At 35.4% G+C, this 25,521-nt stretch overlaps 1 protein-coding gene across 8 annotated transcripts in view; it reads left to right on the top strand.

The window, feature by feature from the left end:
* The window catches only part of NSD3 (nuclear receptor binding SET domain protein 3), a 123,816-nt gene that overhangs the window by 76,798 nt on the left and 21,497 nt on the right, over window positions 1–25,521 (top strand). For 4 of the 8 annotated variants that reach the window (XM_077849178.1, XM_077849180.1, XM_077849177.1 and 1 more), the window contains exons 9-16: window positions 997–1,042; window positions 3,949–4,079; window positions 4,460–4,588; window positions 5,970–6,096; window positions 15,530–15,727; window positions 16,216–16,389; window positions 21,766–21,912; window positions 25,262–25,445. In XM_077849178.1, the coding sequence (XP_077705304.1) occupies window positions 997–1,042; window positions 3,949–4,079; window positions 4,460–4,588; window positions 5,970–6,096; window positions 15,530–15,727; window positions 16,216–16,389; window positions 21,766–21,912; window positions 25,262–25,445 (1,136 nt within the window). Of the gene's footprint in view, window positions 1–996; window positions 1,043–1,944; window positions 3,392–3,948; window positions 4,080–4,459; window positions 4,589–5,969; window positions 6,097–15,529; window positions 15,728–16,215; window positions 16,390–21,765; window positions 21,913–25,261; window positions 25,446–25,521 lie in introns of those variants that run through there. The other 4 variants (XM_077849181.1, XM_077849179.1, XM_077849182.1 and 1 more) reach the window with 3 other exon arrangements.

Below are 25,521 nucleotides of genomic sequence, written 5' to 3'. Positions count from 1 at the left end.
GCAGAATGAGTATAAAAAGTGGGACAAATTGTTAATGCCACTGTGTTATAGTTAGTAGTAGAACAATACCCGTGATTGTTTAGAAGATTTTATATTTGTATTACTAATTGTATCTTATAAAAGCGCTTCTGTTGTATGTTTTTTTACTTGTTGTAAAAAAAATAAAAATTTTTTAAAAAGCTTAGAACAATCCTTAAATATTTACAAAATGTGTTTCAACATGCATATTTCACTACATCTTAAAGAAACATAAAATTCAATTCATAGCTAAAACAGGAACTCCTCCAAACAGCATCCTTTCTTTAATTCCAATGGTTCAATCCTCAGATTACCACGTGTTTTACATAGACATTGGCAGAATAACTTCTGATCTCGCTCTCCTGATGTAGGATCAAGACACTGTTCATAAGACACTCAAGAAAGTGCTTTTGCAATATCACAAACTTATTTTCTTAAGTTTGTACTAGCAGCAAAAGTATTGAGCTTCCAGCTGTATGGAGCCCTGTAGCACTCTCTACAGAGAGGGTCCTGATTCCCAGCAACTTAGCTGTGAGTGCAGGCGCGGAAGGGTCTTAAAGTGGCGTGAGTTACATTAACCTGAGTATCATAGTAAGTAAAAATTTATCCTAACGTCTTTGGGGCGGGAGGGGTTTATAGCAACATCCGGGCTGGTTGCAGAAACAACCCCTCTCCTGCCTCCCAGACACTGAGGAAAGGATTCTTGTTCTCGTCATTTACCAAGGGATTGGTGGGAAAAGTCTTTGCTAGAGAGCATGTGGCTGTGTGTTGTCACTTGGAATTCAGCATAGGCAGCTAGGATTTAAACCCTCCCTGACCTTGAGACAGAACTTTACCCAGAAGATGGGATGGAGTTCAGATTTCAGATACATTAATCACTCATCATTACTTAGATTGATGGAAGTATTATTTTTTTCCCTCTGTTAATTAAAAGTGAAATAAAATCCTCGTTAATGGTATATTTTTCTGTCCAAACAGGTTGAAACAGTTCCTCAGGCTACAGTGAAGACTGGATTACAGAAAGGTGAGTTATTATAATGTTGCCTTGCATTTACTTGATTAAAACCAGATTTTAAGAATTACTTATTTGTACTTCATGTATTTTTGTGTGTCTCTGTAAATCACTGTTGTTGCTCTTCAGTCAAAAAAATTTGTGTGAAATTGAAGTATTTGTGTGTGTGTGTGTGTGTGTGTGTATGTGTATATTTTAGAGTTGATCTTATTCTGTACCTCCATGTGTGAAGTCTTACTTGTTTTGGTAAATTGGAGAACACCATGTAGACTTGATACTGTTTCCGGCTTTTCTCCATAAGATTCTGGGGTTTCACTGGTTTATAAACTAGGGATGTGACGAATCCACTTTTTTTGGTATTCGACTGAATACCGAATAGTAGCTATTAATGTTTGTCAAACATGGACTATGACAAATCAGACAAGACAACCTGATTACAAAAAAATCTTACCACGTTTATTTTGACAGTGCTGTAAAATCTTTTTTTTTTAATTAAAAATGATTCGTAGCATATTTATGGCCATTATTAGATGACCTTATGCAAATCTATTTGAGATATGCACAAAGTTTAAGAAACCTTAAACTTATATCCGTATTTTCTGTGTGCAATTTGACTACAGTACAAACTCCATAGCATGATTCGTGCGTTTTTGGTGAAATCATTCAAACTGTATTTAATACCCGTAGTTTACTCTGGGCAAATTGCATTATTTAAAAAAAAAAAAAAAAAAAAAAAAACACCAGCCTCTCTGCATTCTCGGGGAGAAGTCTGCAGCGATGGTCTCCGTGGAGATCCTCAGCAGAACTGAACAGCCTCTCGGAGGGAACACTGCTTGGCGGAGCTCCAAGAAAAGACATCGCGATCGCTGCGAGATTAGGAGGCCTGATTGCGTTGTGTTTCCACCATTCCACAGGGTCGGCGGACCGGGGAGTGCAGGGCTCTGTCAGATTCAGTGACAGCTCCGTCTCCGCAGCGATTGAGGAAACTGTGGACTGAGATTCCTGTACAATTTCATCCCAGAAACTCCAGACTTGGAGTCTCCATGCAAGATTTCTTTGTCGGCGGCTCGATAAACAGTTTCTTTGTTTTCAATTTTGATTTCGCCAATCATCATTATTGGCATTTTCCTGCCTGGTTTCTTCTTCAAGACTCTGAACAATTGCTTTAACATTCAGATGATTTTTTTTGGTCTGAGCTGGATGGGTACAGCTTAAATCATGGGTCCAGCCTAAAAACCACCGTTTAACTTACACTGATCAATTTCAACATGGACTGTTTTTGTTTTTTTGGTTTTTGTTTTTAAATAAAGCATCATTAATGCACATCTGCAGGGTTTTGCCAAACAGCCCAAACTGTATACATTACAATCATTAAAAGCTCTTATTTTTTTTAATATTAGTGCCGTTATCATGGAGAACAGCATGGCAGCTGTCTTTGGCAGTCTGTCATTTTTCTAGCATTTTCAGAAACTCATCGGAAATGGCGGTACCTGTGTTTTCCCTTCGAAAGCCTCTCAGTACAGCACTCCTGTTCCTCTGTTAAAACTCCTTGTTAATCCAGTGATCTTTTAGGCCAAGGAAATACTTTGTGGTGGTGTTCTGGGTCCACACACCAGCAATGAAGGAGATAGATTTGTGTACTTGTGTTTTTTAATCAGCGTTAACATGGGCAGGCACCCTCATTTATAGATGTAAGGAAACATTCAGTGAAAAAACTTGTAGAATGGGATATGATAACAAGGTTCCGGTAATCTGAGCAGTCTAAAGAGACCCACATCCTCCACCACAGAACATGGCTATATACCAAGTGCTACTCTCACTCAGCCTGTTGCGGATCTTCATGGCCTCAGGAGACTTGTTTCTCCATGGTCTCTTCTGGACTGCACACTTCCACCATAGCTTGCTGGGCTGATCTAGATGTCTGTTTGTTGTATGGAAAGTGTGGGGGAAAAAATCCAAAACACAAACTGTGGGTTGAAATATTAACCGTCTCCTTGGTTCCCTGGTATTCACCGTGCCTGATCTGCACATTTCATCGTGGCTGTTTCTGTATAGCCTATACTGCATTAGCCCAAGAGATTGTTGCTTTGTAACTTTTTGCACTATTGTTTTGGCTGGATTTGTATTACACACAGTTTTAAAAAAAATTCCACACTATTCTCTGCCTTTTTTTTTTTTTCATATTTATTCCTTCCCGCACAAATTCCACATAGAGGCCTCTCATCCAGCTCTTCGTGATTTGGCTGCATTTGAACATTGATTGTCCGTTACAACCCTCAGCAATGTGCCTCCTAAATGGCATGACATATGTAGATGTGCTGCAGCACTTGTTAATGGTCACAATAAATGCCACTTCACCAAGGAAGTCTCAGATGAACAATTATGAACATCCAAAATTTACGCGGGGGGCAATAATCAACTGAATTGCAAAATTCGGGGGAAAATGGCACTATCCGTGTACGAATCGAATACAAATCAAAGATTTGTCACATCCCTAATAAAAACAAGATGGAGGTGTCTCTGCGACCATATTTGTAAGCTACACAGTGTGTTGGGTTTTATGTCTTCCCCCTCCAAATTGAATGGTTCTTTGGATTGCTCCAAATCAATCAGCTATCCTATAGTTTTGATAGAATTGGTTTTTAGCTTGGAACTTGGGCTCTGTTGACTGAAAATAGCTTTAGAGCAGAAGCACTGAATTAAATGTTTTAATAGAGCGGTTGTAAATTAAATCACTCACTATCAGGAAGGTCAGAAGCTTACGAAGTTTTGATTCGTGACTTCAGTGTTACAAAGAGAGCTGTGCTTTTTTTCACACTACAGATGAGTTTGGGGAAAGAAATAATCTCCCACAAAAAAAATTAAAACAACAAACCTTAAGCACTATTTTAGGATTAATTTCAGTGTGTTGTATTAAGGTGCCAGCGAGATTTCAGATTCCTGTAAACCACTAAAGAAAAGGAGTCGCGCCTCAACTGATGTAGAAATGACTAGCTCAGCATACAGAGACACATCTGACTCCGATTCTAGAGGACTGAGTGACCTGCAGGTAAATATGTTCAAGTCTCGGGGCACATTACTCTCTTTTGCTTTGCAAAATGAAGTAACAATGCTTTGCCTGATTTGTTTGGGGAGCAGGGAATTTTTTAAATACTCAGAGAACAAATCATTTTGGTTATTTTGTAACTTACAAATGTCTTCATTTTGCTGATTTCTTATGTAACAGAAGCATGGTTTCTGTCTTTTTAAATTTTAACTACAGTTTCTCTCAAAACACCAGGCATATAGCATCCAGGGGTTTTAGAAAGAAAAAGAAAAAAAAGAGGTATTAGGTTTATTTGAGCAAATCTTGCTAGGATTTTCATAGCACTTCACTTTGAGGAAATTTTTGTTTTATTTTTCTTAAAAAGTACTATGTTTTCCATGTAGGTAGGCTTTGGAAAGCAAGTAGATAGCCCTTCCGCTACTGCAGATGCAGATGTTTCTGACGTGCAGTCCGTGGATTCAAGTTTGTCAAGAAGAGGCATTGGAGTCAGTAAGAAGGACACTGTGTGTCAGGTAGGCAAACAACGGATAGCTTGAAATAACTGCTGTAGTATTTTGCCAATAACATACTTACCTCCTGCTGGAGAGAGTAGTATCTTTCTAAATTATATTATTTTAAAGCCGTAATATCTAAAAGCCATTTCTGGCTTTTCACATTACAAGTGCCAATATTCATTGTGATACTCAAGTTATTAATTAGAAGTAAATGGGAGGTGCCTGGCTGGCTCAGTCAGTAAAGCATGCAGCTCTTGATCCTTGGGGTTGTGAGTTCAAGTCCCATGTTGGGCCTAAAGCTTATTTAAAAGTAAATGACAGGGCAGCCCTGGTGGCTCAGCAGTTTAGCACCGCCTTCAGTCCAGGGCCTGATCCTGGAGACCCAGGATTGAGTGCCACATCAGACTCCTGGCATGGAGCCTGCTTCTCCCTCTGCCTGTGTCTCTGCCTCTGTGTGTGTGTGTGTGTGTGTCTCTCATGAATAAATAAATAAAATCTTTAAAAAAAAAAAAAAAGGAAATGACAGATGATTTATTTCAAAATTTTTCTTTAATTTAAATTCAGTTAATTAACATATAGTGTATTATTAGTTTCAGAGATAAGAGTCAGTGATTCATCAGTCTTACATAATACCCAGTGCTCATTACATCATGTACCCTTCTTAATGTCCATCACCCAGTTACCCTGTCCCCCTACCCACCTCCGCTCCAGTGACCATCAGTTTTTTCCCTGTAAGAATCTCTTATAGTTTGTCTCCCTTTCTGATTTTGTCTTGTTTTATTTTTTTCTCCTCTTCCCCTATGATCCTCCACTTTGTTACCTTTTTTAATGTATAAATATACATTAAAATGTAATAATGTATAAATACTCAGTACCCTTTTTGAAAAATAGTTTTACTCTGTGAAGAAAAAGTATTGTAGATTCCAAAGAAGAAATCTTGAAAGATCAAGTATGACTTTAAACTTTATACCATTTTGGGTCTGGAAATAGTTATCTAATTCAGTATTTGTTTTTTTTTAATGTATTAAATATACAGGTCTTCCTATATTCTTACTATTTTTGTCATGATGAATACTGCGTGATATATGTAGAATTGTTGAATCACTATATTGTACACCTGAAACTAATATAACACTGTGTTAACTAACTGGAATTAAAAACTTTTTTAAAATTTTAAAAAAATAACTTACCTCAGTAGTTCTTAAAGTGAGGGCTAAGGATCAGCAGCATCAGCATTGTCAGGATACCTGTTAGAAATGCAAATTCATGAGCCTCACTGTAGACCTGCTGAATCAGAAACTGTGGGAGAGGGACCCAGTAATCTGTGTCTTAACAGGCCCTCCAAGTGATTCTGATACCTGCTGAAGTTTAAGAACTCCTGCTTTTTGCCCTATTACAGATCTGTGAAAGCTCTGGTGACTCTCTGATTCCTTGTGAGGGAGAGTGCTGCAAACACTTTCACCTGGAGTGCCTGGGATTGGCATCAGTCCCTGATGGAAAGTTCATCTGCATAGAATGTAAAACTGGTAAGTTTATTTAGTTTGATAGATACAAAAAGACAGGTAGAAAGGAATGTGCCATGGCAGCATCCACCATGACATCTAACTACTTTTATGTAGCTCTCATCCTCCACTCCCATAGATATTTCAACAAATTAAGACCATCCAGTGATTGGGATTCCCAAGATCAAAGGAGTAGTTAGCAATATTATTGTCAAATTTTCTTCTACTGATCCTTTTGCCATAAAATCTATCAAATCATTAAGATGGATTTATGTTTTATCTAAACAGCTATGCAAAATATGTAGACTGAGATATTTTTGAGATGGGTTTGAGAGTTTTGTGTTAAATAATAAATAAATAAATATATAAATAAATAGTTAAAGAACCCTTGACTTGGGGTGCCTTGTTGGCTCAATCAGTTAAGTATCTGCCATCACCTCAGGTTGTGGTCTCAGGGTCCTGGGATCAAGGTCCTCATCAGACTTTATCACTCTGATAGAGAGCAGGGAGCCTGCTTCTCCCTCTGTCTCTCTCTCTCTGTCTCTCATGAATAAATAAATAAAATCATTAAAAAAAAAAAAAAGAAAGAAAAAAAATCCCTTGACTTTAATGGACTGGAATAAGCATCAATCACAAAGTATGACCGTGATGAATATATTTTTATTGGAAAGATGGAAATTGTTTTTTAGACATTGCAGGTTTTCGATTTACCTTTTTTTTTCTTATCCCTCCAGCTCATATAAACTACTACCAATCAAAACAATTTATAGAGAAAGAAAATTTAACACCTTACCCAAAGTCAAAAGACAACATATGATGAAACAGGGATTTAAACCCAGGAAATAGCTTAACCCCTGATTCCTTACTGTTTACTGTTGCCTTCTACCACCTTGACTAAGTAGGGTGAAGATTATATTTCATATGTCATATGTCCTAACACAGACACACACATACACATGTGAAAATTAAGCTTATTATAAAAGCTGTTTTGAACATATAACTTATATTTTTCCCTATATAAAATATTACTTATCACATTTAGACTCTGCAGTAAAACTTTTGAACAGTTTGCCAGCTGGCAACCTCAGGGTCAGATTATCTGCACATTGTTTTATTTGGCTCTCAAAATATGCTTTGAACGTGTGAATATGGGTCAGGTACATATTTCTGGTTCCCCACATTGTCTACCATTCCCTTTTCTAAAACCCTATCACTCCAGTCATTTATGTAATCTGCCTGGCCCCTTTAAGCACTTAAATTGTAATCTCTGATCTAAACTAGTGATATGAAGGACTATGTTTTGGTAGTATTAGAATACTCTGAGGGCTTTTCTCCTGACTCTAGAACTCAGCAGAGCAGAATTCTACCAACAAAGGCTAGATAAAATCTAATTTGGCACACATCTTTTAGAAAAGTTAAAAGAGAAATTTGCTTTAAAAATAAGTAGAGGGACTTTGGGTGGCTCAGTGATTGAGCATTTTCCTTTGGCTCAGGGCATGATTCTGGAGTCCTGGGATTGAGTTCCACATTGGGCTTCCTGCATGGAGCCTGCTTCTTCCTGTGCCTATGTCTCTGCCTCTCTCTCTCTCTCTCTCTCTCTGTGTCTCTTGTGAATAAATAAATAATCTTTTAAAAAAATAATAAGTAGAGCAAAGTTGGAAGATTTAATTCCTGATTTAAAAATTTGCTACAAAGCAAAGATAAAAAATAAACAATTTTTTAATCTAAAAAATAAAAATTGGGGATCCCTGGGTGGCGCAGCGGTTTAGCGCCTGCCTTTGGCCCAGGGCGCGATCCTGGAGACCCGGAATCAAATCCCACGTCGGGCTCCCGGTGCATGGAGCCTGCTTCTCCCTCAACTATGTCTCTGCCTCTCTCTCTCTCTCACTGTGTGCCTATCATAAATAAAAAAAAATAAAATAAAATAAAATAAAATAAAATAAAATAAAATAAAATAAAATAAAATAAAATAAAATAAAATAAAATAAAATAAAATAAAATAAAATAAAATAAAATAAAAATAAAAATTTACTACAAAGCTACAGCAATTAAAACAGTGTGATACTGGCATGAAGACAGAAATATAAAGCAGTGGAATAGAATAGGGCACCCAGATCTCGGGCTCCCTGCATGGATCCTGCTTCTTTCTCTGCCTGTTTTTCTGCCTGTTTATTTATTCTTATGAATAAATAAATAAAATCTTAAAAAAAAAAAAAAAGAATAGGGCACCCAGAAACAAATATTCACACATTTGGTCAAATGGTTTTTTTGACAAGGATGCAAAACCATTCAGTGGGAAAGGACCAGTCTTTTCAACAAACGGTGCTAGGAAAATTGGATATCCACATGCAAAAGAATGAAGTTAGACCTTTACCTAACAACAGCATACAAAATTAATTCAAATGGATCAAAGACCAAAATTAAGAGCTAAAACTATAAAAATCCTAGAAGGAAACATAGGGGAAAAGCTTTATGATAATAGATTTGACACTGATCTCCTAGATGTAACACCAAAGGCATAGCCAACAAAAGAAAAAATAAACAAATTGGGCTTTATCAAAATTAAAAACTTTGTATACCATTAACAGACTAAAAAAGCAACCCACAAAATGGGAGAAAGTTTTGGCAAGTTCCATGTCTGATAAGAGACTAATATCCAGATTATATAAAGAACTACAACTCAACAAAAAAACAAACACCCCAATTGGGCAAAGGACTTGAATAGACATTTCTCCAAAGAAAATCAACAAATGGGTTAGTAAGCACATGAAAAAATATTCAAAATCATTAGTAATCAGGGAAATGCAAATTAAAATCACATGAGATGCCACTTCGTACTTACTAAAATGGCTATTATAAAATTTTTAAAAGTGGAAGTGTTGGTCAGGATACGGAGAAATTGGAAGCTTTATTCACCTTTGGCAGGAATGTAACATGGTACAACCTCTATGGAAAATAGTACGGCAGTTCCTCAAAAAATTAAACATAGACTTACTGTATGATCTAGCAATTCCACTTTTGGATAAATACCCAAAAGAACTGAAAGCAGAAACTCAAACAGATAATTGTATATACACCCATGTTCACTGCAGCATTATTCACAATAGCAAAATGTGGAAATGACCCAAGTGTCCACTGATGAATGAATGGATGAATAAAATGTGGTGTGTATATGCAATAGAATGTTTTTTTAAATGAAAAAAAAATGAGATAAAAAATGAAATTCTAATACATAATGGATGAAATACAAAAGGACAAACATTATTTGATTCCACTTATATGAGTTACATAGTCAAATTTATTAGAGACAGAAAGAACAGTTTTTACCAAGTTTGTTTGTTTATTTATTTATTCATTTATTTATTTATTTTTACTAGTTTTTAGCAGGAATGGGGAGTTATCATTTAAATGGGTACAGAATTTCAGGATGGGATGATGAAAAAATCCTGGAGATGGTGGTGATAGTTGCAAAATGATGAGTACTTAATTCACTACTTTCACAAATGGTTAAAATGGTAAATTTTATGTTACATACTTTTAACCACAGTTTAAAATCAATTATTTTTTAATTTTTAAAAAGTTGCTTTTGAGGGCACCTGGGTGTCTGGGTGTCCCACTGTTGGTTTTGGCTCAGAACATGACCTTGGGGTCATGGTATCAGACCCTGTCAGGCTCCACACTCAGCATGAATCTGCCTGAGACTCTTTTCCCCTCCCTCCCGTCTGCCCCTCCCCCTGCTCACACACATACTCTCTAAAGTAAATTAATTAAAGTTTTTTAATTGCTTTTGATTTATTTATATCACATGAAAAATTAGTTTGAAACTAATTTGTTACCCTCCAACATGTTAGTAGTAAAAACTTCATTTATGTTTAAGGTCATTTAGAAAGGTGTTTTTTTTTTTTTATCAAAAGATAGATACTTTGCATATAAAAATATTATAGGATACATGCCCAATAAATTCTTATACTATCACTTTTTATTGTTTAAGACAAATGTGATTTCTGGAGAGAAGGCACTTTAATTTGACCTTGTGAATAAAGTATGTAATAATCAGGGTAACTTACTAATTATTATAAACAAAAACCATGTACTACTAAGAAGGGAGGGAATTAGAAACACTCATATCCTACGGCTCTAACCTTAAGTCTTAAAGGAGTTTGATAGTTTGGCTAATAGTATAAGTGTCACTGGTTATAACAATTTTCATTTATATTAGACCTATTTTGATCATTATGTAAGTGAAAGCCTTTCTTTTTTTCATAAGACAATTTATGGATTTAGGCAAAGCTGTAAAGTCAAACCTCTTAACCTTTAAAATAATTTATTTTAATTTTTTAATTTCTAAAAATTATTTTTAAAACAATACTATTGCTTTCCTATCTACATGCATGTTAAAATATAATTTGAAATTAAATACAGCAAAACAACAACAACAAACCTTGCTGTACTTTTACAACAATGCCAGTTTAAAAAAAAATCACACACTTTTGAACATCATGGTTTTAAGTACTAATTTTAAGGCATTTTTATAATTCAGCCCATTTGCAAAGTTTAGGTACTTCCAAAATCAAATCTGTCTGTAAAAAGTCAAAACAAAAAACTATTCCATTTAAAAAAGTTATTCCATTTTTTTCTTTCAGATTTTCTATATTATAAGAAAAATGGGCAAAAGACTTGAACACTTTCCAAAAGATGATATCCCAGTAGTCACTTAAGATTCTGTATGTAAAATGAACACACAATGAACTCATATCCTAATAAAAGAGGCAGAAAATTACCCACAGAAAAGACAATTACCTTCAAAGAATAACAAAACAACAAAATTATTATAATTTGCAGTTCTGTGTTTACAACTGAACATCTTTTTCTGTATGTATCTCTGTTGACTCTCTTGTGAATGATACATTCTTGTTTTGTCCATTTGTATATTGTGGTAAAGGTGTTCTTAGCATTTAATATTTTAAAGGTATTTCTAATTACACAAATGGAATATAAGTATAATTCTATGAAAATATTATAATAGGTCAACCATGTGTGTGTGCACATACATGTGTATGTAACATTTTTTTGTGTATTGTAACAAAAATGTATTAATTGTTCTGCAGCTTCCTTTTTTCACTATCTTGGAGCTCTTTTTTTTTTGTTTAATTCTTTTTTTAATTTTTTATTTATTTATGATAGTCACACAGAGAGAGAGAGAGAGGCAGAGACATGGGCAGAGGGAGAAGCAGGCTCCATGCACTGGGAGCCCGATGTGGGATTCGATCCCGGGTCTCCAGGATCGCGCCCTGGGCCAAAGACAGGCGCTAAACCGCTGCGCCACCCAGGGATCCCTGGAGCTCTTTTTATGTCAATTCTATTTAATTACTGCATAGTGTTCCATAGCATATATTATAGTTTAACGATTCTGTTGAAGGATGTTTGAATTGCTTTCAGTTTTTTGCAGTTACAAACAGTGCTTCAGCCAATATCCTTTTAAATGTACAAGTCTTCCCTAATGCAGACAGCAAATGCAGAATTTCTAGGTCACAGAAAGTGAATGTGCGATTATTGGATACTGCCATGTAGCCTTCTAAGGTAGTTTCTTCCAACCTAACTCCTACACAGTATGTAAGAGTACCTGTTTCCTATACCCCATCAACAGTTTATATCATCAAACTCTTTTTCTTATTTGATGAATTTTTAAATATTACTTGGGTTTAATTAGCATTTATCTGAGTATTAGTTGAGAAGTTGACAGTTCTTTTTTTTTTTTTTTTTTTATTTATTTATGATAGTCACACAGAGAGAGAGAGAGGCAGAGACACAGTCAGAGGGAGAAGCAGGCTCCATGCAGCGGGAGCCCGATGTGGGATTCGATCCCCGGTCTCCAGGATCGCACCCTGGGCCAAAGGCAGGCGCCAAACCACTGCGCCACCCAGGGATCCCCGACAGTTCTTTTTTATATGCTTATTGGCTGTTTGCCTTTCTGCTTTCTGTAAGTCGCCTCTTCATATTCTGTCCACTTTATTTATTCATTCATTCAATCAGTCATTTTTAAGTAAGCCCTTTGCTCAATGTGGGGCTTAACCTTACCACTCCAAGATCAAGAGTCACAAACTCTACTGTCCAAGCCAGGAGATGCTCCTGCCAACTTTTATATCAGGCTGTTCTGCTTCTATATTTCTATATTGATTTGTAGTTTTTTTTTTTTTTTGTTTTGTTTTTTTTTTTTTAAGATTTTACTTATTTATTCATGAGAGATACAGAGAGAGGCAGAGACATACGCAGAGGGAGAAGCAGGTTCCATGCAGGGAGTTTGATGTGGGACTCGATTCTGGGACTCCAGGATCATGCTCTGGGCCAAAGGCAGGCACCAAACTGCTGAGCCACCCAGGCGCCCCTGATTTGTAGTTCTGTATATATCTTGTTCATATTGCATGTATTTTCTCCACATGTGAACTCTTTTTGTAACAAAACATAATCCTTTGTTCATCTTTGTTGCATATATTTTTCCACATCTGCCTTGTTTCTTCTTTTTATCCTTTTCTATAATTATTATTTCTAACTTTAAATGTTTGACAGATTGACCAGTGGAGGCCCTCTAAGCTTAAAGTTTTCTTTGTAGGGAGGTTTTTAATTATAGTTTCAATTTTTTTAATGCTTCATAGAATTATTCATATTTTCTGCTTATTTTTGTGTGTTGGTAATTATGCATTTCTAAGAATCTGTTCATGTCAATTTTCAAATTTATTAGCAAAAATATACTCAAATAGTTATAAGATTTATAGTGATGTACACTAGTTCTCATATTGTTAATATTGTAGCTTTTTCTTTTTTTGTCATTCTTGTCAGAGATACCAGTTTTATTAATCTTTTTCAAAAAAAAGAACTTTTGGGTTTTTTAATCCTCCCAATGTATATTAATTTCACTTCATTCTTAAAGAGTGCTTTCACTGGATATTGAATGGTGGCTTAGTAACAGTTTTCTTTCAGCCCTTTGAAAATAATATCCCACTGTGTCCTGGCTCCCATTTGTCCCTTGCTGTCAGCTCACAGTCTTATTGTTGCTTCTTTGGAGGTCATTGTCTTTTCTGTGGTTAATATTAATATTTTCTCTTTGTTCTTGGTTTACTACAGTTTGAATATGTAGCTGTAATTTTCTGTGTTTTGTATTCGGATTATGAGTTTTCATTGTGTGTCTGTTTTACATATGGAAATTGTTAAGTGACTAATGGAATCTGTCTTGTCTTTGGTAATTTATTTATTCTTGGTTGGGAAGACCTTCCCACTCTCCAGTGTGTTGAAAAATTCTGTTCTGGGTTTTTTTATGGATTAATTTTATTATAGAATGAGAAGTGAAGATCTAAATTGTTTTTCCTGCCTTATCTCTAAACTGATGTTCAGTTATTCTAGCAAATCAATAATTCTAGTTAAGCATTCTAATTAATAATTCTAATTAATAATTAATTAATAATTAATTAATTAATAATTAATTAATTAATAATTCTAATTAATAATTCTAATTAAGCATTCCATGCTTGTGGGTTGGAAGAACATTGTTAAAATTTCTGTACTATACAAATCAGTCTACACATTTAATGCAAATCCCTATCAAAATACCATCAGCATTTTTCACAGAGCTAGAATAAACAATCCTAAAATTTGTATGGAATCACAAAAGACCCCAAATAGCCAAAGCAATGTTGGAAAAGAAAAACAAAACTGGAGGCATCACAATTCCAGATTTCAAGCTATATTACAAAGCTATAGTTATCAAGACAGTATGGTACTGGCACAAAAACAGAACACAGATCAGTGGAGCAGAATAGAGAACCCAGAAATGGACCCACAACTATATGGTCAACTAATCTTTGACAAAGTAGGAAAGAATATCCAAAAAAAGACCGTCTCTTCAACAAATGTTGTTGGGAAACCTGGACAGCCACATGCAGAAGAATGAAACTGGACCGCTTTCTTACACCATACACAAAAATGAATGCAAAATGGATGAAAGACCTGAATGTGAAACAGGAAGCCGTCAGAATCCTAGAGGAGAACATAGGCAGAAACCTCTTTGACCATAGCCATAGCAACTCCTTATTGGACACATTGCCAGAGGCAAGGAAAACAAAAGCAAAAATGAGCTATTGGGACTTCATCAAGGTAAAAAACTTCTGCACAGACAAGGAAACAACAAAACTAAAAGGCAATCTACAGAATGGGAGAAGGTATTTGCAAATGACATATCTGATAGAGAATTAGTATCCAAAATCTATAAAGAACTTCTCAAACTCAAAACCCAAAACAGTCCAGTTAATAAATGGGCATAAGACATGAATAGAAACTTTTCCAAAGAAGATATCCAGATGGCTAACAGACACATGAAAAGATGCTCAACATCATTCATCATCAGGGAAATGCAAATCAAAACCATGATGAGAAACCATGTCACATCTGTCAGAATGACTGAAATTAGCAACACAAGAAACAACGGGTGTTGGCAAGGACGCAGAGAAAGGGGAACCTTCTGGTAGGATGCAAACTGGTGCAGCCACTCTGGAGAACAGTTTGGAGGCTCCTTCAAAAGTTAAAAATAGAGCTACCCTACAGTCCAGCAATTGCACTACTAGGTATTTACCCAAAGGATAAAACAATACTGATTTGAAAGGATACATGCACCCCCGATGTTTATAGCAGCATTATCAACAATAGCCAAACTATGGAGAGAGCCCAAATGTCCATCAACTGATGAATGGATAAAGAAGATATGGGAAGGGTGTGTGTGTGTGTGTGTGTGTATTTATATATATAATATTTCTACTATATATACATATATATGTATAATAGAATATTATTCAGCCATCAAAAGAAATGAAACCTTGCCGTTTCCAATGAGGTGGATGAAACTAGAGTGTATTATGCTAAGTGAAATAAGTCAGAAAGATAAGAACGATATGATCTCACTCATGTGGAATTTAAGAAAACAGATGAACATATGGGAAGAGGAAAAGGAAAGAAAAAGGAGAGAGGGAAACAAGCCGTAAGTGACTCTTAACTATAGAGAACAAACTGAAGGATGATGGAGAGAGGTGGGTGGGAGATGGGCTAGATGAGTGGTGAGTATTAAAGAGGGCACTTGTGATGAGCACCAGGTGTCATATGTAAGTGATGAATCACTAAATTCCACTCCAGGAACCAGTATTGCACTGTATGTTAACTAAAATTCAAATTAAAAAATAAATTTAAACAAATAAATAACTTTTTAATTTAGCCATTTATTTTCAGTGCCTTTTTTTGCATGTGAAGTTCTTATGTGTAATAGTAGAGTCTCTTTGGTGTCATTAGCTGCTTCTATTTAAAAAGAATATGCTTTAAAAAATAAAAAGAAAAAGAATATGTTTTAAAAAAATAAAAAAAAGAATATGCTTTAATCAGATTTTATTTAATCTGTGTTCTTCAATCAATTTTTCAGGACAGCACCCATGTTTTTCATGTAAAGTGTCTGGTACAGATGTGAAGCGTTGCTCTGTTGGTGCTTGTGGGAAATTTTATCATGAAGCCTGTGTCCGCAAATTCCCCACTGCCATCTTTGAATCAAAAGGATTCCGTTGTCCCCAGCACTGTTGCTCTGCCTGTTCCATGGAAAAAGATATCTACAAAGCAAGTAAAGGTAAAACAGAACAAAAAAAAAGGGGGGGGGGACTAAGGTTTTGGTTTTTTTTTTTTTCAGTGCAGTAGCAAATAATAAGCACATTATTTTAAAGAATATTTGGTATTATACCTCCATGTATCTGTAGATATAACTGCACAGCCACAATTAATAGCATGATAAGTAGAGAATTGGTTCTAATTTAGATCATGAGAAGAAAATTCCATATATTCAAAATTACCCTTGAAAATTTGTTTCACGGGTGACATTGAGATCACCATCTCTCCGTCACTGGAGCAAACAAGTTTTTCTTTGAGTGATCTCTCGATGGGCACTGCATTAAGGATCCTGCACAGGAATGACAGAACCAAACATTGTGGAGAAAAATATTATCTTCAAATAACCACATCACATGAAACCCAAAAGAGCCCAGCTTCAAAAAACTTGTTTTATATCCAACTGATGTCTACTTATGTAGATTTTGTTTCTTCTGATTTGTCTTTAAACAGGTCGCATGATGCGATGTTTGAGATGTCCAGTAGCCTATCACTCTGGAGATGCTTGCATTGCTGCTGGCAGCATATTTATATCCTCCTACAATCTCATCTGTAGTAATCATTCCAAACGGAAAAGCAGTTCTTCCTCTGCCATAAATGTAGGCTTTTGTTTCGTTTGTGCAAGAGGTGAGTGTCAGTACTTTCTCTTTATGTCTTTGAGTTCATTGGCATATTTCCCCATCAAATAAGAGTTTCAGTAATATCCCTGAGAGATTGACATTTTCAGTAGTCCCTTTTATAATAGTAAACAGATTATTAGCATATTACTTCTCTAAATTAAGCTAATATCTGCATTTCTTTTAATAACTGAGAATTACTGACAAGTTCTTATTGTTCCTGTATGGAGCATCTAAAGATTCATCTGTTCTCTTCTGCAAACAGTTCTCATATTCAAAGTAAACTCTTCCCATGTCATATTCTTTAATCCAGAGTTTTCAACTAATTTGAGATATCACTTGGAAGACAAGATGAGCACATTTATGTTTTATTTTTTATTTTATTTTTTTTAAGATTTTATTTATTTATTCATAGACACAGAGGCAGAGACACAGGCAGAGGGAGAAGCAGGCATCATACAGAGAGCCTGACGTGGGACTCTATCCAGGGTCTCCAGGATCACGCCCTGGGCTGCAGGCGGCACTAAACCGCTGCGCCATCGGGGCTGCCCACATTTATGTTTTAATTGTTTATGTTGTATTTTATCATGTTTTGGTCTGGCACTGAAGAAGGGCTGATGCGATACAGCCAAGGCAACATATGTGGTGATGGTAGCTAAGAGCCAGCAATACAAGCTTTCTTACTTGCCAGCTGTTGATATTTAAGTATGCCAAGAGATTGATCAAGTAAAAACATTATTGTGTCCCTGAGGGGTCAGTGAACTTCAGTTTGTGATAAATATGAAACAGAATTTCTTTAGTTGAATATACAGAGTATTCAGTTTTACAGCTGTATTATAATAAATAATAAAACAATTTTTAGTATTTGTTAAACATTTTAGAAATTAATATTCCCTAATTTGTTTTTTTTTAAATACAAGGGCTAAGTTTTCTGAACTTACCTTAGTATGAAATATTTGGAAGGACTCCATGGTGTATCAGGCCTATTAAATTATATTTAGACTACACTGAAGATAAGGTGTTTGGTTTGGTTTTGGTTTTATTTGGTTTTTGCTTTAGAAGATAGTTCTTTTAATTTGGTGAAAGTACTCAAGTATTTTTAAGCAGAATTTAGGTAATGTGACAGATCTTGAGTTGTTTTGGTTTTGTGTCTTTTGTTTTTAAAAAAATAACCAGAGGAGGTTGGCAGTAAAAAATTTAAGTAAATGGCAATCCTTCTTCTGGCAGCCAGCTGAGTCCTTGTATGTATAGCTTTCAGTTTGCCAGAGTTTGTGGTAAGCACTTGGGGCTCTCTGCCATTAGAGGAGAAGCATTGTGTCTTTCTTTACTAGAGCAATTACAACTGTATTCTGCTCTGAAACCTGGCCAGTACATGGAGGAATAGATCTGTAATGTTTTGTGCCACGTTATAACAAGTGGCAGAAAGGATTAAAATAGTCAAATAAAAAGTCACCCCTGGTGACATATTTGTGAAATGAAAATGAATAAAGACCTCATGATAAAAATATCTTGATTTTCATCACTATAATTGAGCATTATTGTCTTTTCCATCTCCCCACCTGCAAGGAAGTAATGATAGTATGGAAATAAATTATCAAATGAATGGCTAGCTTTAGATACTTTAAAGAGATGAGTGTCAGTGATAAGATGAAGTCTCTCTCGCTTTGTTAAATATTTTATTCTACCTTGTTAGGCGCTTAATGTTACTCGCTTTTACTAAGAGGGGTGTGTGTGTGTGTGTGTGCGTGCACTAGAGTGTGTAAACTGAGCCAACTTTTTTTTTTTTTTTAAGATTTTATTTACTTATTTGATAGTGAGTGCTCACGTGCAAGTCGGGGGAAGGGGCAGAGGGAGAGGGAGAAGCAGACTCCCTGCTAAACAAGGAGCCTGACATAGGGCTGGATCTCAGGGCCCTGAGATCATGACTTGAGCCGAAGGCAGACTCTTAACTGACTGAGCCACCCACACGCCCCTGAGCCAACATTTTAAATGTCAAGTTAATAACTATCATGTTGGCTTACATGGAGTACATTCTGAATCAAGTACCATCAGTATATTAACCACTACTTTCTTTTCATTCAGCAATTGGAAAACTTCTAAAATAGGTATTTTCAATGTAAGATAAGCAGAAAATGACCCATTATCAAGGAATCCAGTTTTATAGAGACTTTAACCATTTTAAGTTTAACTTAGATGCCTTGATTAAAAGATTGAAATAATGGAAATGAGGGAAAACTCATGTTTTACAGGATCTGTATTTGTATCTTACCAATTTGACAGATATCTGAAAGATAGACTGTATTTAAATACCTGTGTAATCAAGATTATTTAATTCCCAAATATTTTAACTCAAACTTTATGCAGTAAACACTTTCATTTTCCTTTTCAACATTTTACAGAAATTTATTCTAACTAGATCAGAAATTGGGATTTAAGCCTTAAGTCAATAGTTTACACAAGTAAATATTATGTGTTCTCTCATCAGTTTTTACAGAGGTCTCCTTTTTTTTTTAAGAGACCTTAAAAAAAGGTATAATTTATTTATTATAATAAATCCACACATAAAAAAGGAGGCTTAGATTGAGTATGTTTTAGTATTAGAAAACTTTGTTTTGCTTTTGTTTCTTGCCTAATATGGGCCTTACAAAGGATTTTTCTCTTAGTTCCTGGTTATTGGTTATTTAAAATTATTCAGCTCATTCTTAAGGACTGAATATCTAGAAATGTTTTTAGAAATGTTTCAAGATTTAGAAGAACATTGGTCCTCCCCTGATCCTTGTGATGCCACAGAAAATGTTCAGTCATATTTCAGTGTAGTATATATTATATAGGGTTTCCTTCCATCTGGGTGGGTGGGGGTAGAAGGGAGGGAGGAGGTATTGTAAAATAAAAGTTACTTAACATTCTCTGCCTTTCTTTGTAATGGTAATTTATAATGGAGAGGATAGATTAGGGCTTTTTTAAAAATTTTAATAATAGCAAATTTTTTGTGTGTCTGTAAATCAAACTCTACTTAGATACACTATCTGAGTGAATTGTCAACAGTTGCCTTAAGGAGTTATTTTCCCCATTTTATATGGTTGGGAACACTGAAGCACAGATTATATCATTTACCTGAAGGTCACAAAAGTTGTTAAATAGATGGACTAACCTTTGTACCTAATCTTTCTCATTTCAAACCCCCTGTTTTTTACACTACACTGCTTCTTTCTATTAAATGTATGAAATTCATTTGACATTATATAACTTTTGTTAGATTTTTATGCTATTACAAATTAGCAATTTTAAGTTCCATTCTCTCCAGGTCGGAGATGTTTCTTGAATCTTTCTCAGTGTAGGGTAGCACCAAATGAAGATAACACCCATGGCAAAAAGTAAATGGTAACCCTTTTAAAAACAAAAGTCTTGCCTCTTCTCAAAATGATCTCTATGTAACTGCTGTAACTGCTGTCATGATCCTTTTTTTTTTTTTTTTTTTTTTAGTTTTTAGTTTTTTATTTATTTATGATAGTCACACAGAGAGAGAGAGAGGCAGAGACACAGGCAGAGGGAGAAGCAGGCTTCATGCACCAGGAGCCCGACGTGGGATTCGATCCCGGGTCTCCAGGATCGCGCCCTGGGCCAAAGGCAGGCGCTAAACCACTGCACCACCCAGGGATCCTTGTCATGATCCTTATTGTAAAGTACAGATCATTGTAAACTATCTAGTAGATGTCTAGAAATGTTCCCTGGCCTCACACTTCCCTAGGTTTAGGAGTAGCCTATAGTGAACTCAGCAAAGAGGGAATGAGATGGGAGGGAGAAGAGAAGTGGCTGTCACAAGTGGGTTAGAGCAGATCTTCTATTTCCCTCCAAACAGGATAACTGGATTGGTAGGTCAGAAGAACTGTCTTTATAAACCCTTAGGTTAGTAATCACTTTATATCATGGCAGGGAAAAAATGTAAATGGTTTGCATTACCTTAGTGAAGTTTAACAAATTATGGCTCCTTCAAAGCCACATATTTAGGGCAGCCCCGGTGGCGCAGCGGTTTAGCACCGCCTGCAGCCCAGGGCATGATCCTGGGGACCCTGGATCGAGTCCCACGTCGGGCTCTCTGTATGATGCCTGCTTCTCCCTCTGCCTCTCTCTCTCTCTGTCTCTATGAATAAATAAATAAATTGGGCTTTATCAAAATTAAAAACTTTGTATACCATTAACAGACTAAAAAAGCAACCCACAAAATGGGAGAAAGTTTTGGCAAGTTCCATGTCTGATAAGAGACTAATATCCAGATTATATAAAGAACTACAACTCAACAAAAAAACAAACACCCCAATTGGGCAAAGGACTTGAATAGACATTTCTCCAAAGAAAATCAACAAATGGGTTAGTAAGCACATGAAAAAATATTCAAAATCATTAGTAATCAGGGAAATGCAAATTAAAATCACACGAGATGCCACTTCGTACTTACTAAAATAGCTATTATAAAATTTTTAAAAGTGGAAGTGTTGGTCAGGATACGGAGAAATTGGAAGCTTTATTCACCTTTGGCAGGAATGTAACATGAATAAATAAATATGAATAAATAAATAAATCTTTAAAAAAAAAGCCATATATATATTTTTTTTTTTAATTAAAGATTTCTATTTATTCATGAGAGACACACAGAGAGAGAGGCAGAGACATAGGCAGAGGAGAAGTAGGCTCTCCATGGGGAGCCAGATGTAGGACTCAATCCTAGGACCCCGGGGTCATGACTTGAGGCAAACGCAGACCTTCAACCACTGAGCCACCCAGGTGTCCTAAAACCATGTATTATATTGATAAAGAATAGCTTCATTGTCTGGCAGAGAAAGCTAGAATTTGTGTATAGCTCAAGATATGACTAGAGAAGAGGAGAGACTCAGTTCTGCCTTCTGGTACTACTTGATACATTGAAGGTAGATCAGTGTCTCTACCATGTCATATAAATAATTCTTATTTACTCTTAAGTGACATGTCATTTTGTTCTTTGGATTGTGATCTTAGTACTTCTAAATATTAGGGAATATAGCTTTGTCTTTCAAATGGGGTTTTAAGTACAACATCAAATGCCGTTTACATCTCCAAATTAACTTGCAGTTTTCTTCTGGGTGTGTCGGTTTTTATGGGATAAGGCACCGAGTAGTACAAACTCTCTTTAATAACTCTGGCAAGAAAAAAAAATAAAATAAATAAAAAATAAAGTTAAAAAAATAACTCTGGCAAGAGTTTTCTGTCAGGTTTTTATTTTTCTTCATATTCTCTCCCCCACATGCAATTTATAGCACAGCTACATAATAGGTGTTGATTTATTTTTTTTCCCTCATGGAATCATGGGTAGTTTCATTGCAGCTCATCTCTTTCTGTTTGTTTCGTATAGGGCTGATAGTTCAGGACCATTCAGACCCCATGTTCAGTTCATATGCCTATAAGTCCCACTACCTACTGAATGAATCAAATCGTGCAGAGTTGATGAAATTACCTATGATTCCTTCTTCGTCAGCTTCCAAAAAGAAATGTGAGAAAGGTAATAATCAAAATAGTTTATCTCTTGCTTTTATTTTTGCATTTCCTTTTCTTTTTTTTTTTTCTCTTTAAATGAAGGGGGGAAATGTATGCCTGTCAAGCACCATCTGTTACTTTTGGTAAATTCTACCTTGGTGGTTGTCACTGTGTCTTCATATGGCTGCAACATTATTAAAAAGGGCTTAAAATAATTCCATTATTGCAAATTTTTATACTTTTCTCTTTAAGTAAATTCTCACACATTCCGTATATCTGTGGATTATTAAAATTGCAAGCTAGGATTTTGCTTAATATAGAAAGATACTCTAAAGGCTCTTTCTTTTCTGCCTGACATAGAACTACCATTCACGTCAGAAAAGAATAGACATGATATCAATCGTTATGAACTTTCAACTAAAAAACCAGGGTAGGTTATTAAAAGAGGGAAACAAAGATGTTGATACTTAAAATTTCGATTTTAAGATACATGTTATCCTTTTGTTTCTTAAATGTTTCTGTTAAGATGCTATGAAAATTAGTTGCCCTTCTCTTAGGAGACAGTAGGCAGCTGGGAAGATTAACCCAAATATTGGATATTGAAAGGCACAGACCAGCTCAGCTGAAAAATTGCTTATGGATAATTTATTCACAGAGAACCAAGAGCTAAGTGTATATTTATATTCTCCCAATTAATTTAATCTATAGAAGAAAACCATACGTTGTATTTAGCTTTACATAGCCTACTTGTAATAAACAGAAAAAAGTAATTTAACAGTACTATATTATTTGGGGAGTTATTGTCCCAGAAGATAAAATGAATAACCTGGAAGGTAAAGGCCCTTCCCTGTATACATTCCCATTATGATCTGGGGGCCAGGTTCAGAATGTTTAAAGGAAAACTAATCCATACTTAATATACTGGGCATATTTGAAATAAGGTATTTTTCCAATTTTTTTTTGTTGCCTGCTTAATATGTTTTTGCTCCTTGTCAAACATCTGAAGTGGCAACTCATGACTTAAAGAAAATACAACTAACTAAGCAGGGTGACTAGAACCTCTGGAGAAGTAGGTTGGAGAGAGTATTGGCTTGTTTGTTGGCTTGCTTGCTTGTTTGTTTTCAACTGAAGTCAGATGATGTCACCTGACTGGTGTAATACCACCTACTTTGAAAACAAAGATGGACAGAGGCGCCTGACTGACTCCATAATGCAGTAAAATGAGACTACCCGAGGTATTCATTTTAGGAAATGCCTTATTTCCTACTGGCACCTTTATAAAATTAGATTAATTCAATTGTTTCTTACTTTGTTTTCAGTACTCAGTATTGACCTTGACATGAATTGAAATTATTTTGAGCCCTCTGTTTGCTTAGCTTGAACCATATCTTACCTCTTCTTGCATCCTAAGGCAGTTTTCTTGTATAGCACCAAGGTGGATTGTTCATATTTTCATTTTTCTATTTTTCTTGTGTATTTTTTGTCAAAAAATTGTGATTATTTTCACTGACGATTCTGGGTCTGTATTTCCTCTGAAATAAGACTTAAAATTAAGGAGTATTCCATTACATTAAAAATGGCCAGGCTGACTTTTCCACATTGGCTCTAATAATCACATGTCCTCTACAGTTGTTTGCAAAGACTGCTCCCCCTGCCAGTCATTCCTTTCTGATGGAGAAGTCAGTTATCTCATTTTACTTGAAACTTACAGAATTCCCTACATAGGCTAAGAGCACTCAGGCAGCTAATCTGCAGATTGGAGAATTGGAACAATGAATCCATACTGAGATCTGCAAAGGCAAAAATCTTACTGATTAAAGCAAAAGCTTTTAAGCAGAGGAAATATAGTAATTTATTTCATCACTGATTGTATATAGATTTTGTTTTTGTTTTTATGTTAATCAGTTAGAAATTTTAAAGTCTACAGGAAGAAAAGATTTTCTGGAACATTGATAGCAAACCTCAAAAGGTTGGAGCTGTGATTTCATAAAGTTGTGTAGAGGCTCTTAACCTTTTGCTTATGAGATTTTAAATATCAGTACATTCGTGGATTATAGACCTGATTTTCCAATAGAATTCATTTTTGCTTGCAGTAAATGTCTTTATTATATTTCATCTTTAGTAATTAACATCCTTCTTTATGACGTATTGAAATACCTATTAGAAATACCTAATCTCCCCCCCCAAATCTCTTTTATTTCTTTGCATTTAAAAATATTCTTTTGTTTTGTTTGCTGCACTTGTTTTGGTCTTAATCCAGAGATCATTTTGTGTATTCCAAAGGAGAGGATTTTCCTAGGGAACTTGGAGAGGGATCTCCTTGTGTGTGGTACTTCATTCTACAGTGACATTTACTTAGTTTTATGCTATAAAGCAGTGGTTCTCTCAATATGAAGTCAGAAAAACTTATGTAAACAATTTTTGAACTATGTGTAATATTTCAGAAAATCTAACAGAATCACACACACATTTGCACAAAATAAGGCTGCATACATTTCTTTGTATTTGGCTATGATTTGAACAACTTAATATAAGACTAGTTTCATTATTGGGACCAGAAGCTCAATTGGCAGTCATATATTTCTCTGGTTAATAAAAACAGTATAAATTGTTACCTTTAACAGGGGTTTTGATTCTGTTTTTTGTTTTGTTTTGTTTTGGGTTTTTTTTGGTTTGAGGAGGGGTTTTTTTGGATAAAATATTCAAAAACATGGTTCCCCGAGGAAGGGAAAGGGGATCCTTGGTGATGAAAAAGTTGCAAACCACTGCTGTATAGCCTGTTTGACTTTCTTTATCTTTACTGGAAAGGGAAATGATAATGTAGTCACCAATTTGAGAAAGTAAAATCCTTTGCTTTTTTTTTTTTTTTTTTTTTTTGCATTCTTTTATGGAAAGAAAAAAGTACTGGTCAACCTATTGGCTATTTTCATTCTTGCTAATTTTATTATAAAGGGATTTAGTTAACTGTGGCATTGGATTAAAATACAAAGATGACCATTGCTTTCTTTCTTAGCTCTCAAGGAGAAAAGAAAGTAAGTTGCTACATATTTCTTTGAAAATCTGTTTTCAAATCTACTCAGTCTAAAGATTTTATGCATCTGTTTTGTTATCTGTTAAGAGTTTTAGCTGCCTGCTAAACATTTTAGAGGGGTAAAGACTACAGAAATGTTTTTCATAGTACTCAAAAGCTTCGAGTCTCTGGCCACTGCAGCCCTGGAAAGGGACTGAAGTAACTAAATTGTTCATTTGCTTTCTATTTTAATCCATCACTATAAACCTGACTCAGTCCCTTTACTTTCCCCAATTTGAATCAAAGTTAATGCACTTAAAAAATAACTTTCTCTTTTCTCTTTTTCTCTTTCCTCTTTTCTTAGTTATTAAGACTGTTTATTTGTTTCAAGGTGGAAGATTGCTCTGCTGTGAATCGTGCCCAGCTTCATTCCACCCGGAATGCCTAAGCATAGAAATGCCAGAAGGCTGCTGGAATTGTAATGACTGTAAAGCTGGCAAGAAACTACATTACAAGCAGATTGTTTGGGTCAAATTGGGAAATTACAGGCAAGTTTTTCCAAGGACAATGTTCAGACACAGGTTCATAATCTGTATACAAACTGGCTAGGAGATAGGTAGAACA

Source organism: Canis aureus, chromosome 15, assembly GCF_053574225.1.
Source record: "Canis aureus isolate CA01 chromosome 15, VMU_Caureus_v.1.0, whole genome shotgun sequence".
In the NCBI taxonomy this organism is placed as follows: domain Eukaryota; kingdom Metazoa; phylum Chordata; class Mammalia; order Carnivora; family Canidae; genus Canis; species Canis aureus.
Note: the sequence above shows the minus strand (reverse complement) of the source record. Positions and strands in the feature narration are given on the sequence as shown.